The sequence below is a fragment of the Pristis pectinata genome, chromosome 9 (assembly GCF_009764475.1).
Source record: "Pristis pectinata isolate sPriPec2 chromosome 9, sPriPec2.1.pri, whole genome shotgun sequence".
Lineage (NCBI taxonomy): Eukaryota > Metazoa > Chordata > Chondrichthyes > Rhinopristiformes > Pristidae > Pristis > Pristis pectinata.
In genome coordinates, this window is record NC_067413.1 from 83,266,473 (window position 1) to 83,286,206 (window position 19,734).

The following is a 19,734-nucleotide window of genomic DNA, read 5'->3' on the forward strand; positions in this document are numbered from 1 at the left end:
GGGTGGTAGATTACACCAATAAATAGCAGAATTTGTAGTCTTAGGGTATCTGTAGTTGGATTCAGTATCCAAAGGAAGAGACCTATTAAGCATCTCTAATGTGCAGTACAATGATTAGAAATAACAGCACTGGGATCGATGATGGTATGCTTCCAACTGCAGTCTTTTAATACACAGAACTCCAAAGTCTATTTTCTTGAACTAATTCATTTCATCTACAAAATTAATGATAAGAGAATGCACTATGAAGCAGCTTTTTACACCCCTCTTCTTGCCACCCCCAGTCCCAATGAAGACATTAGCTCATGAAGAAAACTGGATCAGGGATTGAGTGTAAGTAGTTGTGTACACGGAAAACTTTCTTCCATTTATTCACTAATACTTATTTTTCTGAAATCTCATAGGAACCCTGTCCTACTCAAAATCTGTTATTTTGCTACACGGATGCAGTAAGCAATGTGCAAGATGGCACCCAAAAAAAGTGCCAAACATTTTCCATGTCAGAAAAGCTGCAATTGATCCTCTACCATATATCTGGCTGACTTCAAATTTTATGTCATATCCCTTGCACTTTAAACACTCTTGGAGACACTGATTGTTTGCTAAATTGCAAGGCATGTTTGAGGGAGTGAGTGGCTTACACCTGTTCCTATTTTCATGTGTTCTTATGTGAAGAGATTTTTGAAGGGGCACCATTAACTCATGTATCTTTTAAAAGTGTGAAGCAACAATAATGAGCATCAGCATTAGGGCCCTCTCAGCCTGTGAATACGGACTTTCAAAAGGTTTAGGTACTTATGGTATACTCAAGATTTCAAGGTTAGAGCACGTGGAATCTGGGGTCAAGTAGCAGACTGCATAATAAGCTGTTAGAAGAGAAAAAATAGAAGGCAAAGACAGTTATTCAGAATAGCAGAGGATGGTAAGAGGTGCTCCATTTACACAAATTATTTGAATTTGGAAATTGGAAGCATATTATCACAATCTAAATATATGGCACCAAGTGGAAGGCATAGTAGGTACTGAGCAAGACTGTGAAAGCAGTATAGGTAAGGAAATAGAATTTTTATAAAAGGGGGTGTGCATTTGGTATCAGGAATAAAAAGTTTTAAATAAATGAGCCACGCAGGAAGGAGAGAATCTAAGCAGAGAAGAAACACAAAGGGATTTAGGATCACAGATGTACAAAATGTTACACATAACACAAAGCTGACAGAACTACAAAACTGCAAACAAAGCACTAGAGTTTATTTACAAAGAAATGGATTTCAAAAGCAGAGAAGTTGTTTACACTAGAAAGCACCTTGCTGTGATCACACAGAGTACAATGCATAGTTCAGGTCTCCATCTTACAAAGAGAACATTGAAGGATGACATCAGAAATGAGATGGTACAATTGTGAAGAAAGGCCATCTGGGCAGGGATGCTTTTCTTTAAAGACTAAGAGATACCCTGCTACTGGTCTTTAAAATTTTGTGTTTTAGGAAGCAGATGTGGAGATGTTGTTTCCATTAGGGTAAAAACAATTATCATCAATAAATGCTACATTATTGGCAAATATCATCAGTTTCTGCTTAAAAGAAATGTGAAGCTCACCACTACAAATAACAGACAAATTTGAGAGAAAGCCACAAGCACATAGGAGTGAAAATAATAGAAGGATCAGTTGATGAGGGAGATGAAGTAAACAGTGTGATGGGAAATTCATGTGGAACTTAAATACACACACATAGTCCAAATGGCCAGTTTCTGAGCTCCAATTTTTATACAATTCCAACAATTAACCATCCTATCTTATGTGTGGTGTCCAGAATTGTACCATAATACTTCATTTCCAATTTTTAAATATTTAGCATCACTTCAGTTTTTTTGTAGTCAAGGCCACCTATTTACAGAGCAAAATACCACGTGTATTTTATTAAGCTCTTCAGCAACCTATCCTGCTGACCATTTGTGACTGTGAATGCCCTAGACTGCTTTGCTCTCCCTATTTAAACAAGAACTGTTCAGATTATATTTCCCTCCTAATACTGTTTCTCCTTAAGTGCATCATTTTGCACTCATACACATTGGTATGCAAGTGATTCCACTTCAGTCCCTCAACTGAGTGCTCACTTGACAAGTATAAACCTTTACATTGTGTATAAGGGTCTAATTCGCAAGTACAGCACCTTGATTCCATTTGATTAAAACATAAACTGACGAAGAATCATAATGAGGATATCATAATCATAATAATTGGGCTTCATAGCATTTCAAGCCTGCAGAACATACACCATTGTGTGTACAAGGAAGTTGGGCTGGAAAATTAGCCAAAGCCACAAACCTGAGTGGCTTAGGAAGGCAGAATTGGCTGGCGTGGTCTAATTCTCAGGCCACAGTACTTGAAAAGCCTCTGTGCTTCAGATCATTGGGCTGGCCACTAAGGGCATATGGTGCTTCCTTAAGCAATGCTGCTTTCTTCCCCAAGAGCCAATAGTCCAAGGGCACCCATCAGCTTCTGCAGCTGGGTGTGCAATCATGGAACTATGGCCACGTGGGGCTAGGCAGCCAGGAACATAACCTCTTGCCTGACTACATTTCAACTTTGCCTTCTGCGAGTACAAGATTTGTTCTGCCTCCTGTGGTGGGGCCCTATTCACCTTTGGCAATTTAAAGGAGATAGAAACCTAGCAACACAGGGCTCTGCTCCTTTGTCTTTACTTTCATGTTATAGGCATTACAGAATTCTCTCCCCAGAAAAGTCAGCCTTGAACCATTCCAAACAAATAACTGAGTGCTATACTTAATTAAGTTCTTTTTGGAGATCTTCCCACTCTTGCAAAGACGTTAGCAACCACCATGAGGTGGTGGTGGGTGGATTCAGCATTCTGTATTCCATCAACATCTGTTGCATTGCAAATTCACCCTAATATAATTAACTAATATTTTTGAGAATATTAATTTGAAAACAGATCCAATAAAACATATTCCCATTTTCAACATCAGCATAATAAAAGGTTATAAAAAGTCATACATTTCCCCTCAGAGATAATGAAATTGTAAGGTTGTGGCATTTCAGCCTAGCTTTGCCATCTACTTAAGAGGTATTTACAATCCACTTTAATCCTGGCAGAGTGCTTGGTGTGAGATATCTGGGGTTTGGGAGTGATGGGCAGAAAGGAAGAAAACAAAATGACATTGATGTATGCTTCTAATGTAACAGCTTTTAAGTGCTTATGCAATTGAGCAAAAGTAAGAACCCACTGCAACTCAATTCTGACTGAATATATTGCAACATCTTCTTTTAGAACAAGAAGGATTGTATTTTATAGTGAACATATTGCTCATCAATAAAGTTCTTTTTTAAGCATCTAATATTTGGATTATTCCTATCTGACATATAAATTGTTATAACTGTTGAAGAAGGAATTTCATTCAAATTTAGGAACTATACCAGCAGAATATGGTTTAGCTGCATGTTTGGATTTTTGATAAGCTCAAGCAAGTTCAGTAACTCCCTGCGGTAACTAATGCACTGGAATTGATATGATAGATTAATTTAAAAGGATTCTCAAGCCAAAGTGGGGCTTTGATGCTGAATTGGGATTCATGCCATGGAATGTCAGAGATCTGTCATATGAAGTTGGGACATTGTGAAATAGGGATAGCTATTATTGTGTACATGAAGTAAAGGAAGCACATATTGTGTATGGTAGAAAATGCCACACATTTTGTACCAGGTAAAAAATATTGCTGCAGTTAATCTATAAAATTGTTACATTAACAATCCCAGGTAAAAAATTGCTTTTTAAATATTCTCAACAAATCAGAAAATTTGCTTATAGACTGTCAGTACAATTTTTAAACCACATAATATTGTAATTATAAATATATCTGATAATTCACAGAAAATTATGTGACTGATGAGGACTGAACTGTTGCTGTACTTATTATAGGCAAGCAAGCAAAAAATAAGAAATGTAAATTATCTGCAAACAACAAATGATAATAACTATGATAAAGAAGCCCACTGTGTAATCTAGGACCCATATTTCAAAGTTCTAAAGATTTACAAATTGATGGTCCTGTTATTGTTATCTTACATTTTTCGTCACATGACACAGGCACTTCAGAGACGGCTAAATGTTGCATCAATAAGAAGGTAAGAAACAGGAACAGAACAGGGCCAATTGGTCCCTCGAGCCTCCTCCACCATTCAGCGAGATCATAACTGATTTAAAGTTGGCCTCAACACCACTTTCCCACTCTCTTCCCAATACTCCTTAACTCCATTTACAAATATCGGTCTACTTTTGTCTTGAAAATATTCAATGACTTCACCTCCAGGAGGTTCTCTTAGGAAGCTCCTTAGGAAGAAGGAGCACTGCAATTTTTTTTTAAGAACTTCACATTAAAACCAGAAGTCACAATATTGGGAACATTGGGGTTAGGAGAGGATATTTAGCACCTTAAGCTTGTTCCACCATTCAATTAGATAACGTACAACTTGCTGGTTCTGTAGCTCTTAATACCATTACTGAACAAAACCCTTCCATAGCTTTTCCAGCAATTCCAATTCTCAATGAGGTTACTTATAAGAGGCGCTTCTGACATCACTGTAAAAATCAAGTTCTAATTTTGAAGGTTACACTGTCTTGTTCTGAATTCTCTTCTATCACTATTTAACCATTAAATGCTTTAGTCATCCGAGTCTTCTATTAGTCTCAATACTTGTATCAAAATACTATATTTATATCTGGTAAAAATAATGCATTTTTCATTTCAATTATTCCAGGAATAAGATCATTGGTCCAATGGGCAAAGCGAGAAGTACAACTATTATATATGTCATGATTTTATTGAGGAAAGGAAGCAACATAAGTATGACAAAATATCACAGGGCATCATTATGTTGCAATGTGAAGGTAGCCAGGCACAACTAAATTAGAGATTAGAGGCAATAATGCGTTGCATCACTTGATGGAATACTTGCAAGCTATAGTGATAAATAGCACTTCTTTGTCATCAGTTAAGTTATGAAACCTACAAATAGCTGAAGTCCCAAACCTCCAGGAGCACATAATACAAAGCCCTTAATTTACTAGGACAGAAGCACGTGCAAATGGCTTTAAAGATCTTCCTTAAAATTGTTTGATATTAACAGTTACAAACCTATGGCTGCTGCACAATTTTTGCCATGGTATATTTGTATAATATGATCAATATTTTACACAATTCTCCAATTTAACTTTGTAATACATTTGTAATTTTCCAAATGTATAAATTAAGAATTTCAGCTACGGGTCAGGCAAGAAAAAAAAGTTGCTCAACAGAAGCAACATTGTTTTATGGGCAAGAAGTGGAGATATCCATTGCTATTCTCACTCGTAGCTTAAAATAGTTTGATTAGCCAATGTGTAAGAGTTCACAGCAAGTCCTGAAAGCAGAAAACATTTTGAATAATGCAAAGGAAGATTAGTTCTTCATGGGTTAATTTCAGTTAAAGAACAATATACTTAGAAACCAGAAAAGTAGAATCTCTGAAATATGTGGCCTCAGGCTGAGGAGATGTAATTATTGAGTCACCCATTTTAAAAGAGATAGAAATTCAAAAACAAAAGTGTTCATCATATTTTCTAAATCTGCATTCCTTCATTAAATATTTACACTGAGAGAACAACACAAATGTTGTAAGAGCCAGATCTCATTGTATTTTTTATCTTAAATGCAAATTTTAAAAATATTTTCAGATTATGGTCATGTTAATAACGTTCAAAATACCTTCAGAAGTTAGTCAGAGCACAGCAAACCTACACTGTATGATTACTCACCTTGAAGCTGCTATATCCACCTTTGTTCTGGCAATTGCTGCGGCTCGATGTGCTCCTTCTATTGCTCTCTCCACTTTTTCTTTAATTTTGCTGGTTCTAATGGGTATAAGGTGCTTTTTCTTTCCTCGAACCAAAATGTTATTTTTATATTTTCCCTCTTCTTTTGTGCCATCAGGAAAGGTAGTACATCCATAACCATTCCTCTGATTATTCAACCATTCTCCCTCATACTTCATACCATTTGAGCGCTCACTTACACCAAACCCACTGCGTTTATCATTTTTCCATTCCCCCATATACGATTCAGTTGTAGTAGCATCAACATGATCTTCTACCGGTAAATATTCAGAATCACCTTCTCCAAAACTGATTGTCGAATTAGCATCACTATTGGCTGAACTTATTCTACTCATTGATGCTTCACTCCGAGCAGAGCTGCGTTTGCTAGCCAGAGAGGACTTGGACTCAGATCTTTTGAGCTTTAGATTTCCCAGCAGCGATCCTCTTCTGAAAAAGCCCTTTTTCTTACCAGTCATTAATTCTGTATCACTGTGAAAGGTGAGGACAAACCCACCTCTTGTCCCAGCTGGACTGTCAGCAGCAATATCATGTAGAATTGTGCCATTGCTCTGTTCGCTTCGAAGAGATGCTAGCGAGGTGCGTAGTGGCGAACGGATGACCGTGGCCATTCCAAATGGCACACTCTGGCGTGCACCATATCCGTGACGCATTCCTCCAGCCCATTGTCCCTGGTACGTTCCTTCAGAACATGGATTAAAAAGGAATTACAATGTGCACTTAAACTCAGATTTTAAAATACCCAATAGAAAATGCAATAGACATTTAAGGCCTGGTTTCTGGTAATTCAGTCATTTTTGCCCATCAAAATCTATTCTTGGCAAATGTATGAAGTCTTGTGAAAAAAATCAAACTGAAATTTGAAACTAGGAAGTATCAACATTTAATGTTTAGTATGTCAATAGAAAATTATAATCTATTTAATAACTACTCTATTCTGATTGCTCTTTGCTTGCTTCTAAAATCAATTACATGATTCGTTGTGACCACTAAATACCAAACTGAAGAACTGTAGATTTATATTTTATGATAATTATCACAGTTACAAACCAAATTGATCTGTGTCAAGAATATTGCATGAATGTTTTGATTTTGTTGTCATGCTACTGATAGGATTGCATAGAGAATACAAATACTAAAACATTACAGAATATATTCTTAAATAACAATTCAAAATAAAGGGATGAAATCCAAATCTGTAAATATAGGCATGATTAAAATCTAAGTGGTATACTGTAATCTGGGTTGCTGATTTTTTTTAGGTGATGTAGCTGTTTAGTAATTATCAGATGACTTGCTATATTTATCTCTAAGTGCATAAAACTACCAAAATGTCAATTGCTACTAACTTGAAATTCATCCCTTTATCACATTTTCAGCGATGTTCCACAGGAGTATCTACCTCATTGGCAGAAATCAGCTGCATCTCGTCAAAGGATGCAGCAAGATACAATTCAATTGGTTGGTGGCAGGAGGAACTAAAAGCTAGCAGCAATGCTCTGTTGGAGTTCTGTAATCTAGGCAACCTTGACTGTGCTGACTAAATCAATTTAGCATAACCTGTGAAATAAGCTGCTCCAGGAATTCAATCAGATATATTACAATATTTTAAAACATATACCCAAAAAGGGTAAAGTTCAAAAATTGTTAAAACGGTACCTTTGACTTTCATAGATATTATGCAAAGAGTATGCAGCATTAAGATTTCAGAATCATTCTAAATCTCAATTTGAAGCCACACTTAAAATTCTTGTCTGTCCTCTTTCTGCAAAGTTATTCATTAAACCAAAAAGATATTATATATTAGAACTGCTCTAATATACATTAACCACTTCAGAAACAAAATCTGACCATTCCTCTTCCATATTGGAGAATATTAAGTTTTGTATTTAAGTGAACATACATGTGATCCTATTTTCTTTAATTATACCTTTGTTAAATATTTGGCATATTATGGATATTAAAGCAACTTGGTAAAAGAAACACGTTTTTCTATTTTTTTTATTTTATTAGAAAAATGTAATGGATGTTCAAGTACTATGTTAGTTTTGGCAAAAGCTTGAGGAAGGAACCAATGACATTTTAAATATTACTGTGTTTCAGATTGTGATCTTCAGCAGTGCCAAAATGAAACACAAAAAGTGATGTGATCACTCCACGGCCCATTTTTTAACCAATTCTTGTGAATCTGTCAGATTGAATTACAGCAACACCGCAAGAAAATTAATTTGATCACAAAGCTGCACAGTAACTCATCACATTGGTTAGAACAACATGGAATGGAGGCACACTCTGATAAAATTATTGTTTGCCATTCTGAAATGCTGAACACTTAAATGAAATAATTTATTTCTTTTTATACCTGAGCAGATTATGTTTTACTGTGCAAAGAGATTGTAGCCAAAACAAAGTTTTGGAGAAGTTTTTATCGTATCTTTTAAAAAAAATTATCAACATTAGCAACAAGGAAAACTCTTAAGGGTGCCAATGAACAAACAAGCAATTGTTTCTTTGGGTTATTCCTAGATTTACATTCACCAGCCTCAGGAATAATCCACAATTTTGTTACTGATCTACTTGTGATTGTCCTTTAACATTGAACAAAGATGATCCAATGATTTACTACAGTCAGCTGAGCCAACTTGTAGTTAACCATTTCCTTAGAACTGATTATTACTGTAACTGAAAAACAAACCCTTTAAACAAACTGGAGTTTTGGGATATTTATTATTTAAAATTACTTCATAATTTCAGTTTAATTTTTGTATTAATATTAGATTATAAGGAAAGATCATTTTACATTGCAGAATGTTCTGCAGTTCCATCAAGCTCCATGGAAACCATTATGTAATAGGCTGTGCATAAAATACGATCGGATGATCTGAATAGTGGAATTATTTCACATTAATGAGGAAAGTAAGTTGGGTAAGACATATGGCAGGCAGCCAGAGAGACAAGGGACATCATACCAGAGTAGTACCTGCCAAAGGAAGCTCTTCACATTTTAATTCCAATTTCTAACACTGAGAGACATATGAGGGTACGTTGAAAGCTTTGAGTATTGTGTACAGCTCTGGTCACCACACTAAAGGAAGGATGTGGATACGCTGGAGAGAGTGCAGAGGAGCTTCACCAGGATGTTGCCTAGATTGGAGGACTTTAGTTGTGGGGAGAGACTGGATAGGCTGGTTTTCCCTGGAATGAAGGAAACTGGGGGTGATTCGTTAGAGGTATATAAAATTAGAAGAGGCATAGATCGGACAGATAGAATCCTTTTCCCCATGGTAGGAGTGTCAAAAACATGAGGGTACAGGTTTAAAGTGAGTAGGAGTTTCAAAGGGGATTTGAGGGGAAAGGTTTTGTTTTACACAGGAAGTGGTTGATATCTGGAACTCATTACCAAAGGAGATGGTGGAGTCGGATACAAGCACTATGTTTAAGAGTAATTTAGATAGATACTTAATTAGGCAAGGCACAGAAGGATACAGACCTAGTGTGGGCAAATAGGATTAACGTCAATGGGCAAAAAAGTTGGTGTGGACATGGTGAACTAAAGAACCCATTTCAGTGCCAGACAAGTCTATGACTCTATGATATCCTACAATAAAGATAATGATTAATCTACTTTCAGCCCATATTCAACAGCTCTTCTCTCAACACCTGCACTAACTCTAATTCAACACACTCCTTTCTTGGTTTCCAGTTCAAGACCAGCATACATTTCCTCCAATTATGGAAGGAAATCAAAATCCACCGTCATTGGTTTCTGGAGCAACTTCACATAGTTAAGTTAAAAATTAAATCCTTCCAGGCCTATCTGAGATCTTGGAGACTTATGTATTCTCTATTCATCAGGGTACTTTTCTTTCGAGACATACAATTGATAGTCTTTACCCATTTTAAATCAGGCCTCTATTGAAACCTTAATGCCTCTCACTGTTACTTTGATTATTCCAATGGACAAAACAGTTCACCTAAAATTCTGTTGCTCTTATCCTAATTTACACTGTCCAAATCATCCGTCACCCCGATGCTCTATGATAACTTTCAGTCCAGCAATATATAGATCTTAATAATTCTCATATTTGCTTTTTGATTGCTCTTTGATCTTGTCCCTCCCATTATCTGAAACCTAAACCCTCTGAAATATAGGCACTCTTCCAATTCTGGTCTTCAGCTGCCATGCCCTTAATCTCTGTAATTGCTTCACTAAACTTCTCTGCCTCTCTACAACTCTTTTGCTTCAAGATCCTCCTTAAAACATATGTCTTTAACCAGGTTTTGAGTCATCAGCCCTAAGTTCATCTTGTTAAATATGCTCCCATGAAGGATCTTTGGGCGTTTGAATGGCCCAGAATTTCCAGAAAAATATGAGCCACTTTCCAAGGCCACTCAACCACATGGCAAGTCTGAAATTACATTTTGTGGATCCAGTGTCAATTTCCTGTCAGGTGCCAGCTTGACTGCCCACAGAGAGGCCCTGTGAGGAGAGGATGAGGAAGCAGAGGTGGGGAAAAGAGGGTGGGGCTTAGAACAAGCCCTGCCCACAAAGGAAAAGCTTACAAACTAATGGCCAAGTCACACTCTCCAACTTAGCTGGGCATCTCACCTACCTACTGAAGTTTTCAGAATTCCTTAGAACATTCAAATATATTTTTTTATAAATTAAACAAGTATTTAAATTTAAACATTAAGAAACAATTAAAACACTTAACTAAATTCAATTTATTCTGAAAATTGTAATTTAACTAATATTTACCTCACCCACTTGCAATGGTCCACCCAATTCAAATGAAATATTATTCCTGCTTCAGACTTCTCTCCAGATATGTTCTGAAGAATTACCTCAACTTTGCTGTCTAGCAATGAACTCCAAAGGGTCAGGAAGTGCAACTTTTATGTTCACTCCTCCAGATGTGGAAATCTGGATCTCAGTGGCACTTGCATAGAGCTGCTTTAATTTGCCCACAAAGTTCCAAGCCAATAAGTTGCTGTTGGTTATCTTTTATGCACATTTCGGAATATTTTTTAAATATGAACATTTTAAGTTTTAGCTATTTATAACACAGTAACACTTATAGGCAGAAAAACATTCACCCATGTAGCCAATTTATCCACAGTATCCTCATGTTGCACTTCTAACACTGAATTCCATAGCAATTTGTCCAATTTCTTCTCGAAAACAATTGTTTTTGTTCTACCATCCATGCCTGTTAACTGTTCTGCATGCTTACTTACTCGTTAATAAAAGAAAATTTAAAAATGCAGAACTTTTTTTATTTCATGAATAGGTCTCCCTAAACTGAATTCTGCAGATGACAAAAAAAAAACTTCTTTGGATCAAATTTATCTAAACTTTTTGAGATTTCATAAGATTAATTAGAAATAAAAACTGGAAAGGAACTTTCTACTCTGCCGGTGACATTAACAGCAGGTAGGTGACACAAAGAGGAAAGGTCATCAACTTGTAAAACTAACTCTACCTTTCCCTTCAGCAATGCTGCCTAACCTGATGAGGATTTCCAGCTTTTATATTTTTATTTGAGGTGACCTGAGCATGTTGGCAGAATAGCTCTAAGTGACTGCCTCTCCGATTTTGTGCGCTTACCTACTTGTACGTGATTATGGGTACTATGAGTATGGAGCTGATGAGTGGACATTTGAAGCTCAGCTCGAAGGAATATGATCAGAAATCAACGTACTAATCTTTACAGTTCACTTTTGTAATTCAAGCTAACTCTTAAAAGGTCTCAGTCATTTCAATGCTGCAAGGAAATTCCATCTTCTTGCATTTTTGTTATATGAGCATGCTGTACAACAATGAAGTTGACTGTTTAAGCATGGTCTTTGTTGACGAATATTTTCCTCACTGTAAATATTGCTTGCATTATACTTCCTGTTATTTCTGTAAAATATACTGTGGTGCATCTTGATGAAATTAGTAATAACCTGCTAAACAGACTGTAGAAGTTTTCTGCACATGGCACCGAAACTGCAGTTGGTATCAAATTTTATCTCATGGTGATATTCATGATTACTTTCCAAAGTACCCGTTCAATATAGTTAAGTTCTTCATTAGGAATCAAAGTTACTTCTGTATCTGAAATTCCATAGGAACATTTATTATGAAAACATAACTGAAAATGTCGTCCTATTTCACGCAATGTGTCATGTTACATACTCAGATCTTCCATTTGTGATGGATGATATCATGAACTATAATGATAGTATTAAAATAATAGATGGAAGCATAATCATACATAGAATTAGTTGGTTCTATTTTTTGTTGTCAGGGAGTTGCATTATACAGAATCAAAGAAAATCAATGAGGAACACCTGCTAGACTGTACATCTGGTTACAAAGTGACATTGATAAACACTTCGGAGTGGGATTGCTATGTCTGTCCCATTAGCCGAAGAATGTTGCTCAAAATGATGGGAAAGACAAACAGAACTTGAGCAGGAAAGTGAATAAAATTAGCTTTTGCTTTTTAAATTTCATCATGCATTTTAAACGGTCATAAAAATACAAATGAAATCAAAATTGACTTGACTGGCACAGGGCTGAATGGAGACTGGTAACAGTCTTTGGAATTGTTCCATAACTTTCAGTATATTTTCTCTGCTAAATGGGTTTTTGGTGGTTGCTTTCAACAGTCGTTTCAGGACCAGTAATGCTGGCTAACCCGTTCTGAATGCAGTTAGCCTGGTACTAACAGTTTTCACACCTTCCAATTTTGGGGGAAAAATTCCTGAAAAAAAGGTTAGGCTTCTTATATGCATAATGCCTCACGGCCAAAAATTCCCAACCTACCTATACAAATGTTGGTGTAACTTCTCTGTTGTACGTGAATGTCCATAGTTTATATGGTTTCTGCTATATTTTTAAATGATTGCAATGCCAAAAACTTTTACGCCCATGGCTGTAGAATTAGCTTTCATTACAATTGGCTTACTGATTTCATACCTTCCAAGTCTGGGGGAAAGGTTCCTGAAAAAAATGTTAGGCTTCTTATATGCATAATGCCTTACGGCCAAAAATTCACAACCTATACAAATGTTGGTGTAAAAAAATTTCAAAATATTTCTAATTTAAAAAAAATGGCATCAAAGTAATAGTACAGCTACGGCAAAAAAGCATACTATATGCTTATATGAAATGAGATTAATAGGATGGCAAAGCAAAGAAAATGTAACTATGCAAAAATCCTGACGATAAGAACTCATAAGATTTACTAAAAGCTGAATTATATTAAAAGAGCTCAAATGGTCACAAACATCACAATAAAAGACACTATAAACCTAATGCATCAAAAATCAGTGAGACTCCTCAAGCCTTTAAGCAGATGCTGACTAAGTGGAACAAATCACCTAGAAAAATGTCATCTCAGAATCTGAAGCTCCTGTGACACCCGAGAAGAGGCATTCACTGTTGTTTTTGATCTGCCACAGATGAATGCGTAATAGTATACAAGTGGCAGAAAAGTAAAATAAAAATGCACAAATTGGTTACAATAGAAATGGATCTATCCAGTATCAAATTTTACCAATTTCTTTGCAGACTTTGACTGGATTTACGATGGCATCCAAAATCTCATGTTGTACTCTCTGCAATCCCAAAGATCTACTTTCAGCTTCCTTTTCATTCTCATTCACACGTTGGTGGTTTATTCAAAAAAACATGCCCCCATGTGCATGCCAACTACACCCCCCATCTATTGCTAAACTGCTTCCACAACATCCACTCTTGGATGAGCCATAGTTTCCTACAATGTTGGAAAGATTGCTGGCATTTTCCTCGGTCCCTCACTAACTCCATACATTACTCTGGTACTCTATTTATAACATTGCTGCCCTTTTCACACCCAAACACCAGCTCCATATCTCCACCACAATAACATACTTTGATTCCTCCATTCCAACCTCAGCATATTTGTTGTTGAAACTTTAATTCTCATTTTCATCACCCCAGACACTACTGACAGCCATGCCTTTAATTCTCCAGGATCCCACACTGACAGCCATGACTTCTATTCTCCAGGATCCCACACTGGCAGCCATGACTTCTATTCTCCAGGATCCCACACTGGCAGCCATGACTTCTATTCTCCAGGGCCATAAACTGACAGCCATATCTCATATCCTCTGGTATTCCACATGTTGGAAAACCCGCCACAACACTATCTCCATCTCCCTCTCCTTCTTGAAGATCTTAGCCAAAATCCACCACTTTGATCAAGCCATTGACAATTCCAGCATGCATTCATTTTTTTTGATTTGGTCTCTGTACATGCCCTTGCCAAGTGTGTTATTTTAATACATTAAAGGCCCTATACATGAGTACTTGTTGCTAATTAAGGTGAAGCTGTATCACAACCAGATACAGAAAGAGATACAATTTGCTAAGTATTGTTTTAAGGCAACAGAAGATATGGGGGTGAAATTCTCCTATTTGCCCTTTGTATGGAGGAAGATCTGCAGACTCCTTTGATAAAGACTGCAAACATAGGATATTATCCTGTTCTTATTTTGATCACATATCTATGTCCAGAGGTAGTTCAGCCTGCTGCTAATTTCTTTAATTCACCTGACATAGGCTTTGGAGCTCCACTCAGTCACGGTGAGCTAAATTTACCAAGTGCCTGGAAAACCATCTTTGACAAGATAACCTTGCTTCTCTGGAGAAAATGGGATTAAATTACTGTATTTTTTTTTAAGAGTAAATTTAGAAAACAGTTTAAACAATTTTACATCTTTCTAGATCTTTAAGTTGTTAGTTTAAGCCTGATTTATATGTTGCAACAAATCGGTATTTTACTATTAATTTGGAGAAATTAGAAGCATAAATGGAGTTAACAGGTTATTTCCAATACATGGTGATTTAGTGCAAAGCCTCATTTTGAATTTTCAGATTTGTCTTGACCACTGAAACTTATTTTTGCAGAATATAAAATAGCAGCCTGCATTATAACAACTAAATTTCTTTTTATTATGATCTTAATTACTGTACATAAACTTCTCAGTTGTTTGCCTAACTGAGAATTAATCAGTCATTTTATTTTATCGAGGTATTGCGTCCAAAATGTATTTTTGCTGACGGTAATCTTTATTTATAATAAAAATATAATACAATCAAAAATCTGTCCTTTAAACTGAAATTCTCCCCCCAAAAAATTGTTTCCTAAAATTCAACCCATTTAAAACATGTAGTCTAAACCAAAGAAATCCTGTTTCCATGGCAACATTGATTTTTTAGCATTGCTTGAGACTAACTAAGACAAATATATTCATTTGTTTTAAGGACTGGATTACCAAACAACCTATGGAAAGAATTTTATGGTCGGCAAGGGCATGCAACGTGAATTTGTGCCTATTCAAAACCCTCTCTATAGTAAAAAATCAACTCGTCAACATCATGCCGACCTCCATCAAAGGGGGAAAATTTACGACGGAATTAAAAATCTGCATCATACCATACCAAAAATATATTCTGTTGGTTGTAAGCTTCAAGATCTAACCTTCAGTGAATGGATTTTTTAAAAATAATACTTTGCTATAACATAGTCCTTGATCCCAATGGGAATATACAAATTAACATGCAAGAATAATGACAAAATTGATCATAGCATTTCAAAATACCAATCAATTCAAATTCTCAATGATGCAAAACTCTAATAGGATTGAGATGTGCTCTTAATTTTAATCCTGGTCTGAAATCTGTGAAGAATCAAAGCGAACAGAACCTCACAAACTTTCATGGACAATATACAAAAAAAGTTTTTCCTTTGTCACAGCAGGACCAGAACATTTAAGTTGATTTCCAGATCAAACCTGCTTCCTTGGACAGTGAATTTCTTTAGTTTCATAATGCAAGTACTACATTTAAATAACAGAATCCCTTGTCAACTTTCCAAAATCAAATTTTATGTAAGAAAACAGTCTTGCTAATTATTTTCAATATTGTTCATATACAGTTCCATGCAGTCTTTTGATTCAATGCAGTAACCACTTAAATCCTTAGTTAATTTTGCTCTGCTGTTATATATATTATGCTCGAGAGTGCTTTTAAATGTCATACTCAGTCCTCTGCTCCCAGGTTGGGTATTTTGGTCAATGATGACATGGGTTGGTAAGTTAGAAAACTATTTTTAGTTGATGATCTGATTACTCTCAACCACCTCAATAGACTCCAGTCCTTTCCATTAGTGGGTGGGTGACAAAACAGATTAATGTCCACATCCAAATGAACAATGTTCACAATTTTATTGTACAATATTTACATTTAAAAGCCACTGATATGTTAACTTTTTAAAAAAAAAATGTCAGTACCTGAAAGAACAGCATGATTTAAACTGGTCCTTTTGGAAGATCCAAGTTGAGATGAACCGTGTGTTGTGGGGCTTCATTCTGACAGTTGTACTGCATATTTAATTAGCCTTCTTAAAAAAGTGTCGAGCCAACATGGTCTTTTATTTCCCATCACTGATGACTTCTCTAACTTAGGGTTTCAAAAAAGAAATCCCTACAATTCTATTTTAGATATTTTTCCCATTTTCTCGGCCCTCCTATAGACAGAGGCTCATGTTGCACTTCCATGGACATCATCATCCCTCCAAAACATGGTTGATATTCCCTCTATTAAGCTCAGGCAACCACTGCCAGCAGTCTACTAGACCAAACTAAACATGCTGATTCTGGTTTGAATATATGAAATTTCCATCCGGCATTTCAAGATATAATTTAGGAATAGATATTTTCTCCTTTGCTCCTTAACTGAAGAACACAGAGGCATATTGTATCACTTATACTAAAATCTAACTCGGTTAAGTTAACTGAAAACAGCCCAGACATTCTGTTTTGCATGGTTCAAAACATCATGGGCAATGCATTTAATTGTTGAGTCGTATGGGACACCTTGATCCTGACTGCAGACAAATTAACAATTTAAATGTTGTTATAGCCAAGTGTCTTTCTTGCCTTTGAAATGGAAATTAAATAATGGTCCCAACCATGTTTTTGTACACAACACAGCATTTTCATACACATATGCTCTATTCAAACTGTGCATTTTACTACAACTACCATATGTAGTACATTAATCACAAAGAATTATCACTATTACCACATTACCTTTCCACAATACATATGTCTGAAAATCGTCTGAGAATGAAGTACAATAATGTACTATTACAAGAATTTACCTGGGAAGCTATTTAAAGTCACTGCAGTTTTATAACCGATCTCTTTATGGTGACAACTGAAGATACTGTTTGAAGGTAAATGTGGACAATTTTGGCTTGCTTTCCTGTAATATTCCATTGTAATTGTATACAGGAATTCAATACTGCAAGTACTCTCTCTTTTGGAATCACTCCAGCAAAAATGCTGTTTGTAATAATCATTACGCGTATATGAAATGTCAAAAAAGAACTATGGCTGTCTACAGGTTAAACCAATACAGTGGCAACACTGATTCAGTAAATTTGTAATGCCGTTTCATAACCTGTAACAACACCTCATTTTGTGCAACATTTCTTACACATGGTGATAAGTGAAGGATCCAGCTGCCAGGAGTGGACCAAGAGGGGTCATAGTAGATACTACCAGGGAAGACTGGGCAAGACAATGGAAGCACAATAACATAATACAGTGTTACTGAATAAAAACGTTAAAAGAAAATTAAATGTCCAAACCCAATACACTATATTTTAGTAATTTTGCAACAAGAAGAAATAATTTCATTAAATATTTATTTTTCCATGAAAACTGAGAACAGGTTTTGAGATTTAAAAATCACATCTGCTTCTTTGTAAACAAATATAAATCCATGATTAGTAATTAACTGGAATCCATTAATGTTAATATTCCATGTCTGTTACATTAATTTTTATGCTACAGTGTTGACGATAAAGTGAATAGACCGTTCGCTCTTCACTCATATTTGCTGCACTTCAATTAGAAGCGATTGGTCACCACATACATTCAGTCCCCTATCCTTCTATTCAGCTGTTACTATAGATGGTTTACATGGATGTCGACATCTGTTACAGCATTTGACTGCCCCTTTCATGGTTGCCTCAAAATGTACTACTTTCCAAAGAAATGTGGTCAAGGGCTGTATGGACTCCTCCAGTTCTTACTTCTTATGTTCTGCACCATGGTTCCATTGAGGAGAATAAAAAGGAAACATTTCTATTCCTAAATTCAACCTCTTGGGCTCAGTGGATACTATATAGACCATTTTGGACATCAGTCTACCCATTTCACCACGTTGTCTACATAAAACCGGCAGAATCCTCAAGAAACGACTTCAATATTTTGGCATACTCCATTGCGGTTGAAGGTTGGATTAAAAAACCCAAATTATTCTAGCGTTATGCGTTCGCTTGGGCGGCATGAAAAAGCTCCTTCCTCAATATAAACCTCCCTCTTTCAGACGTGTGTAACAGATAAACTATTCTTAAATGGTGAACACGTCCCAAACATGTCACCACAGGTGCCAGTGACCAGAGGCACCACCTCCCCCTACAGTGGCCGCTCCCGTACCTCACCGAGCCGTTTGAACATTCTCCACGGTTCAGCCCTGTCAATCCAATCGGCCTGAGCTGTGTTATCGTTGTCGATGGCCGTGCCTGACAGCCGATGAAGTGGAAGGGGCGAAGTTTTCACGGCGCGAGTAGGTTCACCTCCGGTACACACACCGCGTGTGGGTGCTCACACTCGGCGTGTGGTGTACCTGTGGGTGTTCACACCCGGCGTGTGTGTGTGTGTTGAGCGAATGTGGTTGTTCACACTCGGTATGTGTGGTGTATTAGTGTGTCTTCACACCCGGTGTGAGCCGAGCGCGGGCGGCGACACAAACGCACGGATTTAAGGGGGTTAAACAAGCTACTATTTCCCCGAATATGATATTTTTTTTGACTACATTAGCACAGAATGCAACATGTTAAGGGCGTGAATGAAATCCAGGTGTTCATTTAAGCCTGCTTCAGAGCGAATCTATGCGTTTATTGCCCCAGTCCTCCTGTGGGTGAAGTTGCCCCGGGACCGGCGGCCAGGCCCGTACTCACCGCCGTCTCCATACGTCTCCACACCGTATCCATCCTGCAGCCCGTTGCTCCATGTGCCCTCGTACCTAGCCGGGCTACTGAGACTCTGGCGGAGCCCGTACCTGCCCTTGAAGCCATGGGTCCACTCTCCGCGGTAACACCAGCGCCCCTTGGTCTCTACCCCCAGCCCGTGGCGCTTGCCCTGGCTCCAGTAGCCCTGGTAGGTGTTGCCGCTCGGCCAGGTGTAGACTCCCACCACCTCGAACCCGTGCGCCCAGGAGCCGCTGTACTCGCCCTGACCCTTCGGCCCCGTGCAGATGCCGTGACCATGGGCTTTGCCGTCTTCCCAGCCGCCGCAGTAACTCCCGCCATCGTCGAAGTCGAACCTTCCTCCAGTCATGCATGAAACGGTGCGACCGGATCGCAGACCGACCGAAAAACGGGGCTCGGGGGCAGCAAAAAGCGGGCAGGGGGGCAGGAAACCAGCGTGTGTGCAAAAGAAAGTGCGAGCGGCGTCTGACTAGAGAGAACGCTAGCGAGGCGGGATCACTGACTTTAACTGGAGAGATTGGCGGAGGAGGCGGGCTCGTCAGCGACTGGAGAGACCGGAGAGAAGGCGGGCGCAGGGGCTGAAAGTCCGGGGAGAGGGGCGGGCACGGGGATTTAATCTGGGGAGAGGGGCGGGCTCATGGACTGGAGACAATAGGGAGGGGAAGAGGCCGAAACGGGCTGGAGACTGGGTTGAGAGGAAATAGGGAGTTGGGCACAGGTAGTGGAGATTGGGAGGGGGTGGG

The 19,734-nt window shown here is 37.7% G+C and overlaps 1 protein-coding gene across 1 annotated transcript in view; it reads right to left on the reverse strand.

Moving 5' to 3' along the window:
- Window positions 1–19,434, reverse strand: part of jph1b (junctophilin 1b) — a 99,335-nt gene extending 79,901 nt beyond the window's left edge. Inside the window, exons 1-2 of the mRNA XM_052023066.1 lie at window positions 18,962–19,434; window positions 5,814–6,573 (exon numbers count right to left, since the gene is read on the reverse strand). Of these exons, the coding sequence (XP_051879026.1) occupies window positions 5,814–6,573; window positions 18,962–19,340 (1,139 nt within the window). The 5' untranslated portion in view covers window positions 19,341–19,434. The remainder of the gene's footprint in view (window positions 1–5,813; window positions 6,574–18,961) is intronic.
- Window positions 19,435–19,734: the final 300 nt, after the last annotated feature.